General features: G+C 47.2%; 2 protein-coding genes across 4 annotated transcripts in view; both read left to right on the forward strand.

Moving 5' to 3' along the window:
• Window positions 1-12,666, forward strand: part of ecpas (Ecm29 proteasome adaptor and scaffold) — a 32,220-nt gene extending 19,554 nt beyond the window's left edge. The window contains exons 29-49 of one of the 2 annotated variants that reach the window (XM_061252098.1): window positions 453-570; window positions 815-982; window positions 1,447-1,526; window positions 1,734-1,839; window positions 2,283-2,330; window positions 2,776-2,894; window positions 3,383-3,533; window positions 4,409-4,474; window positions 5,022-5,111; window positions 5,451-5,517; window positions 5,912-6,003; window positions 6,134-6,200; window positions 6,623-6,814; window positions 7,221-7,432; window positions 8,379-8,422; window positions 8,689-8,881; window positions 9,368-9,521; window positions 9,797-9,902; window positions 10,279-10,367; window positions 10,916-10,987; window positions 11,599-12,666. In XM_061252098.1, coding sequence (XP_061108082.1) covers window positions 453-570; window positions 815-982; window positions 1,447-1,526; window positions 1,734-1,839; window positions 2,283-2,330; window positions 2,776-2,894; window positions 3,383-3,533; window positions 4,409-4,474; window positions 5,022-5,111; window positions 5,451-5,517; window positions 5,912-6,003; window positions 6,134-6,200; window positions 6,623-6,814; window positions 7,221-7,432; window positions 8,379-8,422; window positions 8,689-8,881; window positions 9,368-9,521; window positions 9,797-9,902; window positions 10,279-10,367; window positions 10,916-10,987; window positions 11,599-11,738 — 2,374 coding nt within the window. In that variant the 3' untranslated portion in view covers window positions 11,739-12,666. The other variant, XM_061252099.1, reaches the window with a different exon arrangement.
• Window positions 12,667-13,216: 550 nt separating this feature from the next.
• Window positions 13,217-17,225, forward strand: LOC133135495 (caspase activity and apoptosis inhibitor 1). 2 transcript variants are annotated; one of them, XR_009709399.1, is made up of 7 exons: window positions 13,217-13,592; window positions 14,175-14,363; window positions 14,456-14,540; window positions 14,942-15,011; window positions 15,277-15,344; window positions 15,737-16,344; window positions 16,405-17,225. XR_009709399.1 is itself a non-coding variant. In XM_061252532.1 (6 exons), the coding sequence occupies exons 1-6, from the start codon at window positions 13,491-13,493 to the stop codon at window positions 16,252-16,254; spliced, it is 1,032 nt and encodes a 343-aa protein (XP_061108516.1). In that variant the 5' UTR covers window positions 13,217-13,490; the 3' UTR covers window positions 16,255-17,225. The 2 variants fall into 2 exon arrangements, 1 of the variants encoding a protein (XP_061108516.1); XM_061252532.1 differs by having other exon boundaries at window positions 15,737-17,225.
• The last annotated feature ends 178 nt before the right edge of the window (window positions 17,226-17,403 follow it).

Below are 17,403 nucleotides of genomic sequence, written 5' to 3' on the forward strand. Positions count from 1 at the left end.
CCTGGTTATGGGTATGCACTGTGTTGTACGTCGCTCTGGATAAGAGCGTCTGCCAAATGCCAATAATGTAATGTAAAAATATAAATATGGACATATGTGCACAGGGATATTCCCAGTTATCATCTGTAATATCATGGGCAGAGGCGTGGGTGCAGGTTTTTGTTTTAACCCAGCAGTAACACACCTGAGTATACTAATGAACTAATCGTGGTCTTTAATCAAGACCTTGATGAGTAGAATCAGCTGTCTTGGTCCTGTGCTAAAACAACAACCTGCACACACACCGGCCCTTTCTGGATAAGATTGGACACCCCTGATCATGGGACTTTGTTTGACGTTTTAAGTCAGTGCCTTCTGCGTATGTATATGTTCTGTACTTTGTAAGTTAATGTTGGTTTTGTTCCCAGCCGGTGGATAATTATGTGAGCTTGTTTTCTGTTGTTGCGTTCTAGCCAGGGTCTGTCCACCTACAAAGAGCTCTGTTCCCTGGCCAGCGACCTGAACCAGCCGGACCTCGTGTACAAGTTCATGAACCTGGCCAACCACCACGCCATGTGGAACTCCCGAAAGGTCCGTCTGCCCCTCACTCTGAATCTGAGTCAGGTCGTCATTGTAAATGTGAATCCGGTCTCAACTGACCATCCCGGTTAAATCAAATGTAAAACAATCGGTGACTAGTATCAACTGGCGTGTAGCTAAAGTTGCGAAATAGAAATGTTATTCTGTGAGTGTTTTGCATTGATAGCGGTGTGACGCAGAGGCCTGGTTTTGATTGTTGTTGAGTGTGTTTTTTGTTTTGTTTTCTTTCTCACAGGGAGCGGCGTTTGGGTTCAACATGATCGCTGCCAAGGCTGGAGAACAGCTCACCCCGTTCCTGGCCCAGCTCATCCCCCGTCTCTACAGATACCAGTTCGACCCCAATCTGGGCATCCGGCAGGCCATGACCAGCATCTGGGACGCCCTCGTCACGGACAAAACCCTGGTAGGGCTTCTGCCCTCCTGAACAGGAAGTGATGCCATTGGCACATTGATGATATGCAAGTTTGTGGTCCATGGATTGTACCTCGGATTTTACCGCTAACTTAACCCCCTGAGACCCATGAAAAAGTAGTTGAAGTATTTTACATTTTTTGAAATGATACAAGTCCCTCAGATGGCAAAAACATGTTGCAGTGAAAATATTTTGAAAATATTTGTTTTCTTTTATTTTAATTTAATGTGCCTTATGTTCAAATTAATGCGGTATGGAGCTCAGGGGAGCCACAATGTAGTGTCCTCGTCTGAGGAAGCAGGATCTCGGGAGGTTTAAGCGTTGCGTTTCTCTGTGATATTGGCAGATGCTTTGGGCAACCCCAGTTATGAATGATTCATCCAAACTTTGAAGTTCAGAAGAAAATAATGTTCAAGAACCATCACTTTAATTTTCTCTCTTTCTTCTTTGTACAGGTTGACAAATATCTAAAGGAGATTCTTCAGGATGTTTTAACAAACCTAACCAATAATTTGTGGAGAGTTCGAGAATCCAGGTGCGCCATTTAATCATGAATTCCCATGAAATTAATATAAATTTTCATAATCTTTATGATGCCCTCTTGTGGCCAAATGACCCATAGATTCTCTTTAGTTTTAGCCATACAGGCTGTTAAAATAAATGTGATGTTAAAATGGCGGTTTGCTGCAGCACTCTGAACAGCATATGTAAGCCTGTTTGAACGCCGCTGTTGTCCTTGTAGTTGCTTGGCCCTCAACGATCTTATTCGCGGACGGCAGTTGGATGACATCATCGACCGGCTCGCAGAGATGTGGGAGACCTTGTTCCGTGTCCGAGACGACATCAAGGTAACGCCTCGCTTTACCGCTAAAATAAATAAATAAACAACACATGGCAGATCTGATTCTATCTGCGTTCTGAGTAGTTTTGAGATATTGAGCTTTAAAGCTTTCACATCCTAGCACAGCAAAATTAAGATGCAGGGCAGTTCTTTATCGATCAATATAACAGACACCCTAAAAGTACTCTGTATGTACAGTATAACACACTACTATCAAATTGCCCTCTAAACATTACAATAGACAATAGTCAAAGACCTAATGGCCAATGAATGTTTTAGTATCATATCATATTGCACTTCCTCCAGTCCAGCCTAGGCAAGTGGAATGCTTTTGTTCCCAGATGAATGGTATCTTGAATGATAATTCTCTCTCTCATCCCTTCTTTGTCATCCTTTCTCTCTGTCTCTATCCCTCTCTCTCTCTCTCTCTCTCATCCACCCCTTTCTCAGGAGTCAGTGCGGAAGGCTGCCGATATGGCCCTGAAGACCCTGAGCAAGGTGAGCTCCTTTGACCTTTAACCCCAAGACCCTCAATTGTTTCTGCCCATTTCAACTGCACAGAAATGGCTGTCGATATCCATCCATCCATCCGTTTTCACCCGCTTATCCGGAGTCGGGTCGCGGTGGCAGTAGGCTAGACTGGGTATTCCAGGCGTCCCTCTCCCCAGCAACGCATTATCGTTGTCGATATCATTCGTTCTTATTTGTTCTTACCTCTAATCGACTAGCTGTCGATTTGGTTTTATCCATTTGTATTTGTATAAGGTTTTGGTGCCGAACTAAATGGAATGTTCATTTCAAACCGTTCAACAGTGTTGGTTTGCTGCAAACATAGCTCGCCCTTCAAAAACTCGCTGGAACTCGTCTGCCGATTGGTCGCGGTGCGAGGAGCCGATTGGTCGATGTTGAGGGTGGTGTGTGAGCGATGCCGTTCTCCTCGCAGGTGTGTGTGCGGATGTGCGAGTCCTCCGGTACGGCGGCGCAGAGGACTGTGGGCGTTCTGCTGCCCACGCTGCTGGATAAGGGCATCGTCAGCACCGTGGTGGAGGTGCGCACCCTCAGGTAAGCCTCCGTCTCACCTGCGTACAGGGCTGTCCTGTGACCTGTGACCTGCTTTTGTAATGACCTGGACATTTAATGCGCAATGAGGCAGGGTCTTACCAGAACAGAAAACCCGAAGGAAACGTTGACGCAGATTTACTGGAAGGAAAGCTTGGTTCAGTGACTATTTAATTGTCACTAATCTTAAGGAATTTTCCTGGTGTCGAAAGTGTTGAAAGTATTAGAACACCAAACAGTTCTTAGATAAGGTGCCCTTTCTATCATGTTTTTCTGTGTGGTTCTGGCCTGGTTTCTGCCCAGATCATGTTGTGACCATTCTCAAAGGGAAATTAAATTGAATGTTTCTCTTGTGAAGATGTGAGACAACAAAGATGTGACAACAAAATGGCCGCCAAAGGGCACTAAAGTAACAGGTGTGTCTGTGTGTCTGTATGTCTGTGTGTCTGTATGTCTGTGTGTCTGTGTGTCTGTGTGTCTGTGTCTCTCAGCATCCAGACGCTGGTGAAGATCAGCAAGAGTGCGGGGAGCCGTCTGAAGCCCCACACGCCCCGGCTGATCCCCGCCCTGCTGGAGTCCCTGAGCGTGCTGGAGCCCCAGGTCCTCAACTACCTCAGCCTGCGCGCCACGGAGCAGGAGAAGGTGCGAGCCCCACACCTCAAACCCCAGAGCCTGTCACCCCCCAGAGTCCAGGGTCCAGAACCCCAAACCCAGAGCCCAACACCCAGAGCCCAGGGTCCAGAACCCCAAACCCAGAGCCCAGGGTCCAGAACCCCAAACCCAGAGCCCAGGGTCCAGAACCCCAAACCCAGAGCTCAGGGTCCAGAACCCCAACACCCAGAGCCCAACACCCAGAGCCCAACACCCAGAGCCCAACACCCAGAGCCCAACACCCAGAGCCCAACACCCAGAGCCCAACACCCAGAACCCCAACACCCAGAGCCCAACACCCAGAGCCCAACACCCAGAGCCCAGGGTCCAGAGCCCAGGGTCCAGAGCCCAGGGTCCAGAGCCCAACACCCAGAGCCCAACACCCAGAGCCCAACACCCAGAGCCCAACACCCAGAGCCCAACACCCGACAGCCCTGCGTTTAAAACCTTGCGCCTGCCATCTTTCAGTTCAGGATATTTAACCATAATGCAGTTACTGGTTTGAATGGACTGGGTTGAACTAAATTTAGACCCAAACTTCCCAACCTTTTTACAGCTCAAGTGCTAAGATCTCTGTGGTCCGCTTAGGGGGGAAAAAGGAACCAAAACATGCCTAAAAAAAAAGGTATCTAATAAGGTACCAAAGGTTGTGCCCCTAGCCAGCAATACATAATTCATTTGTACCTTCTTTTTGCTTGCAGAAGGTACTCATTAGTACCAAAAAACTTTTCCCGGTAGATTTGGGCAAATCTACTAAACTAAAAATGTACCTCCGCTGTACCTTCATTTCTGAGCGCAAGTCTTTCAGCTGCTGTGAGACACGTTAAGTTACATCCTGACGTTTGTCGTTTCTATCCCTCGCTCAGACGGCGATGGACACGGCGAGACTCAGCGCGGCCAAGTCTTCACCGATGATGGAGACGATCAACATGGTACGCCATCTTTTCCTGCTCACGCTCCTCTATTCTGATGATGGACTGATGAAATGTCTTAGGGTGATTTAAAGTGACTGATTTAATGGTAAATCCACGAATGAATTACATTAGGCTACAGTATATGGAGTTGCTGTGGTATGTATTAAGCATCAACAGAATTGGAGAAGGCAAAAGCAACTCATTGCAATATTGGCTAAAACCATTTACATCGAATCCGATGTGGGGATTAAATGGGTGGAGTTCAAGGTTATCACCAGACATTATGTTATTTGGTCAGGGTCCTTCATGACATCAAGAATTCCCTGACCCTAATGGCCAATAAACGTATCATTAGTCATCATTTTAATCATCTCCTCCCATGGGTTCATGAGATTTGAATATAGAGATTCTGTAACAGAGTATTTATAAAGAGATGCATCTCTCTGTGATCATTTATGGTTATTTACAACATTTCCAGCCGCTTTACGGTCCCTGTAATCTGAGATGTTGTGTGTGGATATAGAGAGACTTCACTGGCTGTGTCTGTCCCCCTGTGTTACTGTAGTGTCTACAGCACATGGACCTGTCTGTCCTGGGGGAGCTCGTGCCCAAACTCTGTGACCTTCTGAAGAGCGGCCTGGGTCTAGGAACAAAGGTGAGTGCCCTGCCCCGCCCACAGCAAGGCCTGCCAATGCGCTCCAGGCTAACTTTTTTATTTTTTTGTGAGATTGTGCCCTGCGGTTAAACTGTCGTTGCTGTAACTGCGGCAGTTAAGCCCGTTAGTCCAGGGAAATCGGTTGGAACAGAAACGCATGCAAATGCACAGACAAATGCACCGGCCGTGTGCAAACAGCTCTGTGTGTTACTGAAGTAATCGAGGTTAAGCTGCAACCGCAGAGTAGTCACAGGCCCGACTCCCTGCCCACTGCGCTACACTACCTCCACCTCCTCCTGAAGAAAACCCATCTTTAAGAAAAATGACCTGTTGTTCCAGGGAGGCTGTGCCAGTGTGATTGTGTCCCTGACGGTCCAGTGTCCTCAGGACATGGCCCCTTATTCAGGTGAGTGTCCGTCTCTCCCTCCAGCGTCTCGCTGTGAACCACACCTGCCAGTCTGCTCACACTGTACAGGGGCTATGAGTCCCACTGCCTGGCCTGCTCTAGGGCCATAAGGCATGGGGCAGAGGGCTGTACACCTCTCACCTCACTGTGATTAAATGGTGTCTCTGTGTCTGTGTCTGTGTCTGTGTCTGTCTGTGTCTGTGTCTGTGTCTGTGTCTGTGTCTGTGTCTGTGTCTGTGTCTGTCTCTGTGTCTGTCTCTGTCTCTGTCTCTGTCTCTGTGTCTGTCTCTGTGTCTGTCTCTGTGTCTGTCTCTGTGTCTGTCTCTGTGTCTGTCTCTGTCTCTGTCTCTGTCTCTGTGTCTCTGTGTCTCTGTCTCTGTGCGTTTCTCCACAGGTAAGCTGATGAGCGCCCTGCTGAATGGGATCAACGACCGCAGCACCGTGGTGCAGAAATCCTTCGCCTTCGCGCTTGGGCACCTCGTCCGGGTACGTATGAGGTCACGCCACCCCACACCACGCTACGCCACAGACAGGAAGTCAGAAATGCACGCCTGCGTTCCAGTGACAAACCTTTAACCCTTTAACCCTCTAACCCGTTAACCCTCTCCCCTGACAGACTGCGAAGGACAGCAGCGTGGAGAAACTCCTGCAGAAGCTCAACGTGTGGTACCTTGAAAAAGAAGGTGAGCCTTTTAACCCTTAGATTAATGGATGAAACCCACACTATGAAGGAAGTGCCCATGGGAAATGCGTAGCATTTAATTTTACTACCCTGTACCTCGCTAACATTGTTTGACTTGCACTGAGAATGTGTTCCATATCGGGTAGACTTCACAAAGATTAAGCCTTAGCCAGTTGCTGTAGTAACAAAGCGCACTGAATTATAAATGCAAAATGTCATCAGACAAACGTTCTGTCAACTCTCGCTGAAGCATAAATCAGCTTTAGCTTTTGGACCCCCTCGAAAACGAGATGACTCATCTCTAGGGGTTATCCATTAATAAATTTGAATTTGAATTTAGAGGATAGTCATTTAGAAGTTTCCTCGGTAGAAGGAACTGAGGAAGTAGTGTTCTCATTAGCATGTCTGTTCCCATTGGTCCAGAGCCGGTGTACAAGTCGTCCTGCGCGCTGACGGTGCACGCCATTGGCCACTACAGCCCAGACGTGCTGAAGAACCACGCGGGATTGGCTCTGCCCCTGGCCTTCCTCGGGATGCACGAGGTTCAGGATGAGGAGAAGGGCGAGAACTCCGACTGCAGCCTGTGGGCAGAGGTCTGGCAGGAGCACGTTCCCGGTACGCCCCCAGTCCCCCCCCCCCCCCCCCATACAGGCCACCGGCACCCTGCTTTGTTTTGATGGAGTGGCCTCTTGAGGACTAATGGCATCCTCTAAAATGCGTGCCATTTTCACGGTGGAGTTTGGTGCAGTGGATAGCACTGTCACCGCCCAGTGAGAGAACATCTTTTGGTCGGTCCCTGGCTCGAGACCTTTCTGTGTGGAGTTGGTTCTCCCCATGCCTGTGTGGATTTCCTCCCACAATCCAAAGACATGTTTCTCAGGCTACTGAGGGGTTGCTGTAAATGAGTATGCGTGCTCAGTCAACCCACCCCGTACAAATAACCGGTCAAATAATAATATTTAAACCTGTAAACTTTCCTGTGCTCATTATACGCCTAAACCCCCCCCTCTCCTCCTCTCAGGAAGCTTTGGCGGGATCAGGCTGTACATGACGGAGCTGATAGCCATTACCCAGAAGGCCCTGCAGTCGCAGTCGTGGAAGATGAAGGCGCAGGGCGCGGCGGCCATGGCCTCCATCGCTAAGGAGCAGACGGGCTCGCTGGTGGCCCCCCACCTGGGCCTGGTGCTGGGGGCCCTGCTGCAGGGCCTGGCCGGCCGCACCTGGACCGGGAAGGTGCGCGTGGAGAGGGGCTCAAAATGGAGGGGCTGAGTTATTAACAGGGGGGCGACATGGCTCGGGCAGTAAGAGCAGTCGTCTCATTGGCTCAGGCAATAAGAGCAGTCGTCTCATTGGCTCAGGCAATAAGAGCAGTCGTCTCATTGGCTCAGGCAATAAGAGCAGTCGTCTCATTGGCTCAGGCAGTAAGAGCAGTCGTCTCATTGGCTCAGGCAGTAAGAGCAGTCGTCTGGCAGTCGGAGGGTCGCCGGTTCGATCCCCCGCCCGGGACTGTGTCGAAGTGTCCCTGAGCAAGACACCTAACCCCTAAATGCTCCTGACGAGCTGGTCGGTGCCTTGCATGGCAGCCAATCGCCGTGGGTGTGTGAGTGTGTGTATGAATGGGTGAATGAGAAGCACTCAGTTGTACAGCGCTTTGGATAAAGGCGCTATATAAATGCCAACCATTTATTACTATACCCCCTCTGGATAATGTAGCATAACACTGCATTGCCTAGCATAGCATACCGTAACATAGCATAGCTTAGCATACCATAGCTTAGCATAACATAGCATACCATAGCATAGCATAGCATAGCTCGTATCAAGCCTGGTCTTGAAAACCCCCAGTGTTTCTACCTCCACTACATGTCCAGGCAAGCTATTCCACACACTAACCACACTGTGTGTGACATGGACAGCAGGGAGATTGTTTTACAACAGAGGTAAAACAATAGCCATCGTAACGGAGAGAAATGCCCTCTTTCACCTTCACCTCATCTTCTTCTGGTTTATTGGAGCTGTTAAATATACTGTATAGAGCTGTGAGCCATCTCCAGTCCTGGGTCAAGTACATATTTTATGTACCATAACTCTTGAGATGGTGGTCTCGTATAATGTAGAGTATATTTGCCTCCAGTGTACGGCTCCTGGTGTTGATCACTGCCCTTTTCTTTTTATCCAGGAGGAGCTGCTGAAGGCTGTTGGGTCCGTGGTCTCAAAGTGCAGGTGAGAATTAAACTCATCTGAACATCTTGCGTCAGGAAAGATTTTCTGTGACAGTCTTCTGTAAAAAGCGCTCTATGAATAAAACTGAATTGAACCTCCCTCCCTCCCTCCCTCCCTCCCTCCGCGTGAAAACACACGGGGATGGTGAAATGAGCGCTACACAAATTCAGCACATGAGTATTAATCTGGTCGTGAAGTTAAGGAGTGAAAGTATAAGTGATTGATTCCGTTTGGCTGAAAGAGTGTCTCTGCACCCCTCTGCTCAGCGGGGAGTTACAGAAGTCCGCCCCGGGCCAGCCCACCATCCCGGAGGTCATCGAGCTGGTGCTCAAAGAGTGCCGCAAGGAGGTCCTGGGGTACAAAATGGCCGCCCTGCGATGCGCTGCCGACGTGCTGGAGGCGACTCGAGAGGACCGCTTCCAGGACATGGCCGAGATCCTGATTCCTTTAATTAAAAAGGTGGTTTGATTTAGAGGTGTCTTGGGCGAATAAGACTTGGGCCTGAAGTGTGTTGGTGAATAATCTGGCTGTAGAGGCCGATATCTACATTCCCTGTCCGTTTTCACTATAAAAAGGAAAAGTACCCGTTTAAACATTGTATCTCATCGAGCAATGATATGCCCTTTGAGATCCACAGGGTCTAATTTTCTCTTTCTTTCTTTTTAAACTAGTTCAGACCTAAGAAATTAGAGGAGGTTAATTAAAGGTATAATGAACTGCTTTAACTTAGCGCTTTAAGAGCTGAGTAACAAGCCCTCCGCACCCTGCGGCTCTCCCAGGGAGAGACTGAATACCGCCATCTTAGGAGATGGAGGAGCGGTAATGCGTTAAACGGTAATGAGCACTGTGAGCAGAAAGCTGCACTGCCGTTTGCTAACTGTGTGTGTGTGTGTGTGTGTGTGTGTGTGTGTGTGTGTGTGTGTGTGTGTGTGTGTGTGTCTACAGTACTCCCCCACCAGCGCACTCTCCCCAAAAAGCAGGGAGGAGGAGAATGAGGAAGATGAACCTGGGCAGAAGGAGAAGGAGCTGAAGATGGAGGCCCTGCTGTGTGCCTTTGAGACTCTGGGCAAGGCCTGGCCAAGAAGCCTCTCCACACAGGGTAAGACCCCACACCCTCCCTCCCCCCCCATACAGGGTAAAGACCCCACACCCTCCCCCCTCACACAGGGTAAAGACCCCACACCCTCCCCCCCTCACACAGGGTAAAGACCCTACACCCTCCCCCCCTCACACAGGGTAAAGACCCTACACCCTCCCCCCTCACACAGGGTAAAGACCCTACACCCTCCCCCCTCACACAGGGTAAAGACCCCACACCCTCCCCCTCACACTCTGTCCTGCCCCCTGTCTGACTGGCTGTTTGTCTTGCTGCAGAGAGGTACCAGGTGGAGCTGAGCCAGCTGATGTGTGACAGGCTGAAGCTCAGCACGTGGAGGGTACAGCTGGGCGTGCTCAAGTCCATGAAGATGTATTTCCAAGGGTAAAAATATGTTTGTTTTTAAACCCACAGGAGCTAGCACTGCATTCCCCAATGTGTACTGAGTGCTGTCAGTCTGAAGAGTATGGTTTGTTGGAATGTTTTTCTCTAAACCTGAGTTCTAGAACGCCATTGCTTTCAGTATTGATTGTTGCATCAGTGCTAGAATGTCGAGTAAAGAATGTTCTTACAGGGTTTATATCCAGACTCGTGCTCACCGATTATGTATTATGATGCTACCTTCAACAAAATGTATAGACCCTTATAATTCTGTGATGTATACAAGCAGCATTTTTTGGGGGGGCAATTTGTGTGAATTTCATAGCAAATAAGCTGTGGCATTTTTATTTTTTTATTTTTCCGACTTTCCGTCGTTTAGGTTGTTGCTCTTGGAGAAGGACCATGAAGATTCCGCGGCGCTGTTGGAAATCCTGTCGGAAACCTGCACTGCAATCACCTTTCCTTTAGGTACAGTGCGCCCGGACCGCAGGGGAGAGAGGCAGCCCTCGCAGTTTGTGGAAGCCGTGTGGTTCTTGTTTTGTTTAAAAGGTCCCATATCGTACACCTTTCCAGTGCTTTAATTTGGGTCCTGATATCCAATAGAAGACATTTGTCTATGTCCAAATAGACAAATCTCTATGTCCATTCTCCAGCACCTCTCATGAGCTTCACCAAGAACAGGCTGTTTTAGTGACTGTGTTTTCAAGGCTCATTAATATCAATGAACCTCTTCTGATTGGTTGGCTAGATCCAACTAACTGAAAGATATCTATGCCGAGCACTTGTTCAGGCTACAAGTTGGGCTTTGCTGAAGACGGACATATGCAAATGAGCGTATCATTGTGATGTCACAACTTCACAGTTCCAAACCGCTCGTTTCAATGCAAATATTCTTCAGTACGGATGTATTAAGAGCGTTTTCATGCTTTAAGTGTTTTTACACTATAGTACCGCAATTTTGCATTTTCCACAACATGGACCCTTTAATGATGCTTTCCTGCATTTCTTTTCTCCAGAAAACAGAAGCTACTCCTCTGTGAGGACTGAAGCTTTGTCCATTGTGGAACTGCTTCTGAAGAAAGCAGAAGGTGGGTGTGTCTTATCAGATCCTGAGTCACCGTGACTACCAGTTTTTTTTTTTTTTTTTTTTTTTTTTACTTAACTCAATAAATAGTTGGTCTGGTTCAAGACCTGGGTTGTGAGTGCTGGATATTTATTCTCCACGGCATCCATAGCTATTTCTGACATAAAAGAAAAATTGTGTTGCACTTTTAGAAACACAAAGACATTTTGGAGAAAACAGGAAATTTAGGCCGAAAGTGCTTGAATCCCCTAAAAAAAAAAACCCACTAGTCAGTGGGAAGAAACAAACACTGACTCCCTGACTGAGTCACCAGAACGTACCCATGGAAGGCAATCTTACATGGAGGATTATTGAACCACTGCCTTTACTGTCAACTGGTTTTACATTATTAATGCCCGTATTTCCTGTCATTGGGCGTACGATGGGATGGGAGCAGTGATGGCGGGTTTACTTATTTGTATAGTGCTCTTCACAGAGGACTGTCACAAAGACGCTTTACGGAGAAACAGAAGGGAGGGAAATGTAGCCCTGAGCCCCCAGACAGCACATGAAGTAAGGTAGGAGGAAAAACCCTGAAACGGTGGTGAAAAACGTTCCCCTGTCTTCCCTCTCCAGAGAACGGGAAGTGGGACAGCGTGTCGGAGAAGAGCCGGGAGCAGCTCCTGTTCTCCCTCAGCACCATGGAGACGGACTGCCGGCCGGAGCTGAAGGAGAAGTCTCTGGAGCTCCGGCGATGGATCCAGAGCCGCTCGTGAACTCTTACCGCCCGCCCCCCGGACCGTGGCTCCATCCGCCCGCCCGCCCGCGTGCAGGAGTCCCCCAGCAACTGGGCCCAGTTCGCCCCCACGGAGGGGCTCCCTAATCTCTGTTCTGTGCCCGACCTTAAAAAAAAATGTTCAGGTTTCTCCGTTTAAAACAAACAAGGTTTTATTCATATTTGTTGTACTGATGTATTTAAAAATAAGAAAAAAAAGAAAAGTAAAAAAAAAAAAAAAAAAAACTGATTCAATGTAAAAGGCCGAAACATTCTCCACACCTTTAAAAAAACTATATATTAGCAATGAACTAATAAATGGGATCATGTCCAGAACATTGAGGATTATTTCTAATGCCGATACTACATTCAGGTGTGGTGTGGGCTGTGTCAGAGCAATCCGGGTTACATTTAGGGTTTAGCCTTAAACACAGCCATAATCACTTCAGTGAACATCACTCCGAGTGCACAGTGCTCCATTATTACATAACTGGGTGTATTTTGTGTACTTTGGGCTCGACACTTAACTAACCACACCTACCAATGGTTGTGAACCAATCAAAACATGAAATGGTGAATTAATTTGCCATATTTAACTACTATATTGCACTATGATAATTCTAAACACTGTATTTTTTGCCCAGGTTGGGCATAGAATTCTGCTGCTGCAGTCAACCAGTAACTGCAGGCTTATATTTCCATAAATGGTAAAAACAGAAATTCAGAAAAGATATTTGTTCAGGAAAAAAAGAAAAAAAGTTCAGTGCAATGTTTCTGCTCATTCTGCATGTTTTCAGGGTGTGTGTGCGTGTGTGTTTGAAGTACAAAAATAGTTAATACCAAAGTTGGTACGTAGGAGAGGCATGCACCCTTGAATTTCCTCTTCTGAATTTGTCCTTAACAAATAAAATTTGCTTTGTGAGCCTTAAGGGTCTTTGCATCATTTTATTTATTTATTTTTAACTATGTTTCAGTCTGTTTCCACTCGTTGAATTGTAAGTAAATTTGTAAATTTGTACATTTTGCTGTTTTCAAATGTATTACTGCTTGGCAGCAAACAAAAAAATGCTAAAAAAAAAAAAAAAAAACATTGAAATGCATTGGGGGGAACATTCAATACTTACTTTACACATTCAAGGACATTAAATTAAAATGTTAATCCATTTCAAATTATTGTAGTTATATCCGTTAAATTTTCAGAAACCTTTTTCTGCAAGTGTTTCAAGGCTCTCGGTCCTGGAAAGTAGGCTTTTTGTCAACAAAATGTTTTTCCAAGTGTACATCTCTTGTTTGGATATTTAATCCTTAAATCCTGAAGACTAACCTTCTTCAATTCCTCTTGAAACCAAAATTCACAAAGAACCTGACTGAAAATAAATGTTTTGACATTCTCAAACGTTCCACTTTTACGTGCATCTGACGACGAGTTTACTTGAGTTACAACTTTTAAATTCGGAAACAGAAACTTGTGAACTTGCCCTCGAGGAATAGTGCCGATGCTGATGACGTAAACAGCGTGCGACCTGCGACGCTGATCAGCGTGAGTTGTTTTTGCTTCAGTTAGCTAGCCTCGTAGATATTTAGCTAGTTGTTAACTTGTTATTAACTTATAGTTTAGCATTGACGAACCGTATGTCGTCGTCTTCGTTTAAAGAAACATCCAAAGTAACGAAAATGCAAATGGCTTGATAGCGTTCATAGCTCCCAGTCTATCTTGCTATCAAAAGGAGCTATCGTTTGATAGCAACAAACAATGCCTGCGAAAAAAACTGCAAAGGAGAAGAAAAGGAAAACTTCTCATTCAGATGAAAGTCATGGGGACAGAAAACGAAGAAGTACCGGATCGAGCATGGAGGTAAGTTGACGTTGACGTTAACTTGTTGTTACCTGGACCTAGCAAGCGACCATATGCTTCACAAAGTTACCTGTTCAAGTCTCCTTTCAGAAAATAAGTTGACCCTCTGGATTTGGAATATGTGAATATAAGTTAAATGAATTTTTACATTCAGTTTGGCTAACGAGCTGACTACCTGTACACAACACGCCTACGGCCATCACAATGGCGTTTATTCCCACCGACTTGGCTAGGCTAGTTACGTGTGCCGAATGTTAGCTCGAAACCAGTTCTGTCAGTGCTGTTTGGCTAGCCCCATCCATGTTCGTGTCCTGTTCCTGTAGTGCTACTGGTAAAGATTGAAGATCTGAGGGGCATCGTGTTTGCTAACCTGTGATGGGGAGAGAGTGTACTGCAATGGGAGAGTTTGACATTCTTAATTTTTACTCAGCACCTGGTGGTCAGTTTCATTAAATGGGTTTTTAAATCACCCACTTGACTTGGCGCACCTAGCAAATTTGGGTCTGAATTGGATATTTAGACTAGCGTTGGTCACCCGTGGTATATCATGCAATTTCACGTTTGCTTTTCTTCATTCAACAGGACCTGAAAGAAGATGTTGAGCCTCCGTGCGCTGACGAGCCGAGCGATATGGAGGAAGGAGGCTTGGATTTGAGCGTTCAGTTCAAGCCGATCAGCGCCTACGTCACGGACAGGCAGGAGATGCTTCAGCAGTGCTTCCGGGTTCTGGGGGAGAACAAGCTGAAAAAAATGCTCCCTGATGAACTGAAGGTACACGCCGCCTCTCAAATGTCTTCAGATTAGCACCGTGGAATATCGCCTGGTTTGTTAATAAAGGGGACATGCATTGCTGATATTCACAGAGCTGTACCTTCGACGAAATCAAGCAGCTCTGTTGGGAACAGTTGGAGCAGCTCTCGCAAAGTAACCTCATCCAGATTCTTGAAGGTAAGGATAGCGATTTTAACATTTAGGGTACGATGTCCTGAGTTTTTTTTTTTTGTCATCGGAGTTTGTCATCAGTGTTGTTGTTTTGATCGTCAAACATTAGTCATTCCATACCAATTGTGTTTATATGCTGAATGCATTACATTTTATTTATCAGATGCTTTTATCCAAAGCAACATTTCACAAAAGTGAAGCTACTACAGAGCAGGTTGGATGAAGCACACTTCACATATAATCTGTTCTACAGATTGTTCTACAGGAACATTTAGTCTAGTACATGGTAAATAGGCTAAGTCTGTACATAATAAGGCCAGGAACTTCAGTACCGAGACAAATACAAATGCAACAGTCCAGGATGAAACTGTTTGATTTCTTTTGCCTTTCACCATGGTTACAAAAAGGAGAGGAGGTTGCGGGTGGGTCGGATGCAGAAGAGGATGAGAGCGGAGAGAAGACCAAGACTGACAGCCAGTAAACTGACCTTACTTTCCTACTGCCTCATTTAACAAGGCCAGACTGTCCTTCTGTGAGAAATCGCTTTTCAGAGCTTCTCAACTGAATTTAAGATGCTTCAGAAACCAATTGTAAATGAACGTGTCTTCTTTAAAACTTGTTTTATGAGAATTAAAAATGCCATTTTGTGTCGGATGAATGTTTTTGAGCATATTGAAGAAAAATGTCCATAAGTTTTTCAGTTAAAGAAGACTGCACTTTTTGTTTGGTCTGTGTACTGCAGGCAGGACAACAATGTGGACTCCACGTCATCTCTCAAAGAGACTGTCGAGATGGAGGACATCAAGCAAGGTACAGCTGGACCCTGCAGCAGTCTGTCAGGACTGATTTAAAAACTACCGACTCACTCGGATAGTGATTATTTGAGGATAAATATTTAACTGATTGATTGGTTAATTCAATGGGGCAAACAATATAATTAATGGGACAGCCAATAGCCCCGTGGCTAAGGTGCTTGACAAGGACCTGGAAGGTTGGGGATCAAGCCCCGGTGTAGCCACAGTAAGGTCCGCACAGCTGTTGGGCCCTTGAGCAAGCCCCTTAACCCTGCATTGCTCCAGGGGGGGATTGTCCCCTGCTTAGTCTAATCAACTGTAAATGGGTTTGGATAAATCGCTGTAATGTACTGTAACTGTGAATGGTCCGGCTCACGCCTCTCCCCCGTTCTCCCCGCGGCCGTGCAGAAGGGGGCGGCTCGGGGGAGGAGAGCGACGTGCTGAGCATCAACGCCGACATCTACGACAGCGACATCGAGGGGCACAAAGAGGAGGTGCCCGAGAGGGCGCAGGAAGCGGTCGAGGTCGCGGACCCCGCGCCCGTGCCGGCGCCCGTGCCGGCGCCCGTGGCGGTCTCAGCGGGGCCCGGAGCCTCGAGGCCGGCGGACCCAAAGCGAGACCTGCAGAAGGACATCGAGAAGAGCGTGTGCGAGATCCTGGCGCTGCCGCCGTCTCCCGCCAAAGAGACGCCGGCGGAGCCCGCCGAACCCGTCGTGTGCGCGGCTCCGGAGGCTCCTCCCCCGGCGGAGGAGGGGCTGGGGGTCGTCATGGCGCCCGCCCCGCCTCCAGGCCCCGCCCCCGGCCCCGCCCCCGGTGCGACCCAGCCCTCGGCTCAGCAGCTGGAGCTCCTGGAGCTGGAGATGAGGGCCCGCGCCATAAAGGCCCTGATGAAGGCCAACGAGGTGAAGAAGCAGAGCTGCACCTGAGCCGGGCCACCAGGGGGCGCTGCGCACAGCGGGGATTACACCGCAAGATGGGTCACTGAGCTGGGTCACTGAGCTGAGTAACTGAGTTAGGTGGATAACTGAGTGGGATTACTGATTTAGCTGGGTCACTGAGCTGAGTAACTGAGTTAGGTGGATAACTGAGTGGGATTACTGATTTAGCTGGGTCACTGAGCTGAGTAACTGAGTTAGGTGGATTACTGAGTTAGCTGGGTCACTGAGCTGAGTAAAACCTCAAACCTCTTGGTATCGCTTTACTTCACAGCCTCCTAATTACCTACAATTTACTGGGTAAATACAGATACGTGTAATTATTAGGTGACTACTTTGATTTCAGTGGTAAGTACCACAGAAGTAAGTGCTATGAAATGGGCTGATCATATCTACATAGTACTTGCATATGGTACTTACTGACTTTGTTTCATGAAGTCAGTAAGTTCTAGAAGTACTATGCAAAGTCGTTTTACAGCCCGTTTCATAGTACTTACCCCTAAAATGAACATAGTTGCCTCATAAGTACCTGGTATTTACCCAGTAAATTAGCTAATGAACGGTCTGCAAAATAAAGCGTTACCCAGCTCTTTTTGTTTAAGTCCATGTTTCAGATTTGAGAGTGAGTCTGTGATCTGTGGACGTATGTACTTGAATTTTCAAGAATTGGGATGCACCCATAGTGTCGTTAAAAGACCATAGCTGACCTGCGTATTTTTGTTAAATGGCTACCTGTGATAACCCCACTCTTCGCTTTGACCACACCCTTAGACCCCACTAGCTTGATGAGGACCTGAGGTGTGGCTAGAATGGGGTCAAAGGAAATCTAGCAGGGTTGCGGACAGCTGGGAGGGTTCCAGCCATGTATGCTTGAGGACTATTTGAAATGCACCTGTTCCTTTTTGAACATCCGTTTCTTTTCCTAAAATCCTGTTAATAAAGCTCTGGTCATTTGTTGTAAACATTGGCTCTCTCTCGCTCTTTTGTTTGACATAACTGACCCGTTGGTTTAGGTTTAGCCAAGATTTGTATTGGAAAAACATGACCCATTGGCAAGAACAATAACTCCAGCATCTAGCCTGCTGTGTAACATTCTCTCGCGATACACTACAGCCAGACTTCATGCGGTTCCTGTTCTGG

This window comes from Conger conger, chromosome 8 (assembly GCF_963514075.1).
Source record: "Conger conger chromosome 8, fConCon1.1, whole genome shotgun sequence".
NCBI lineage: Eukaryota > Metazoa > Chordata > Actinopteri > Anguilliformes > Congridae > Conger > Conger conger.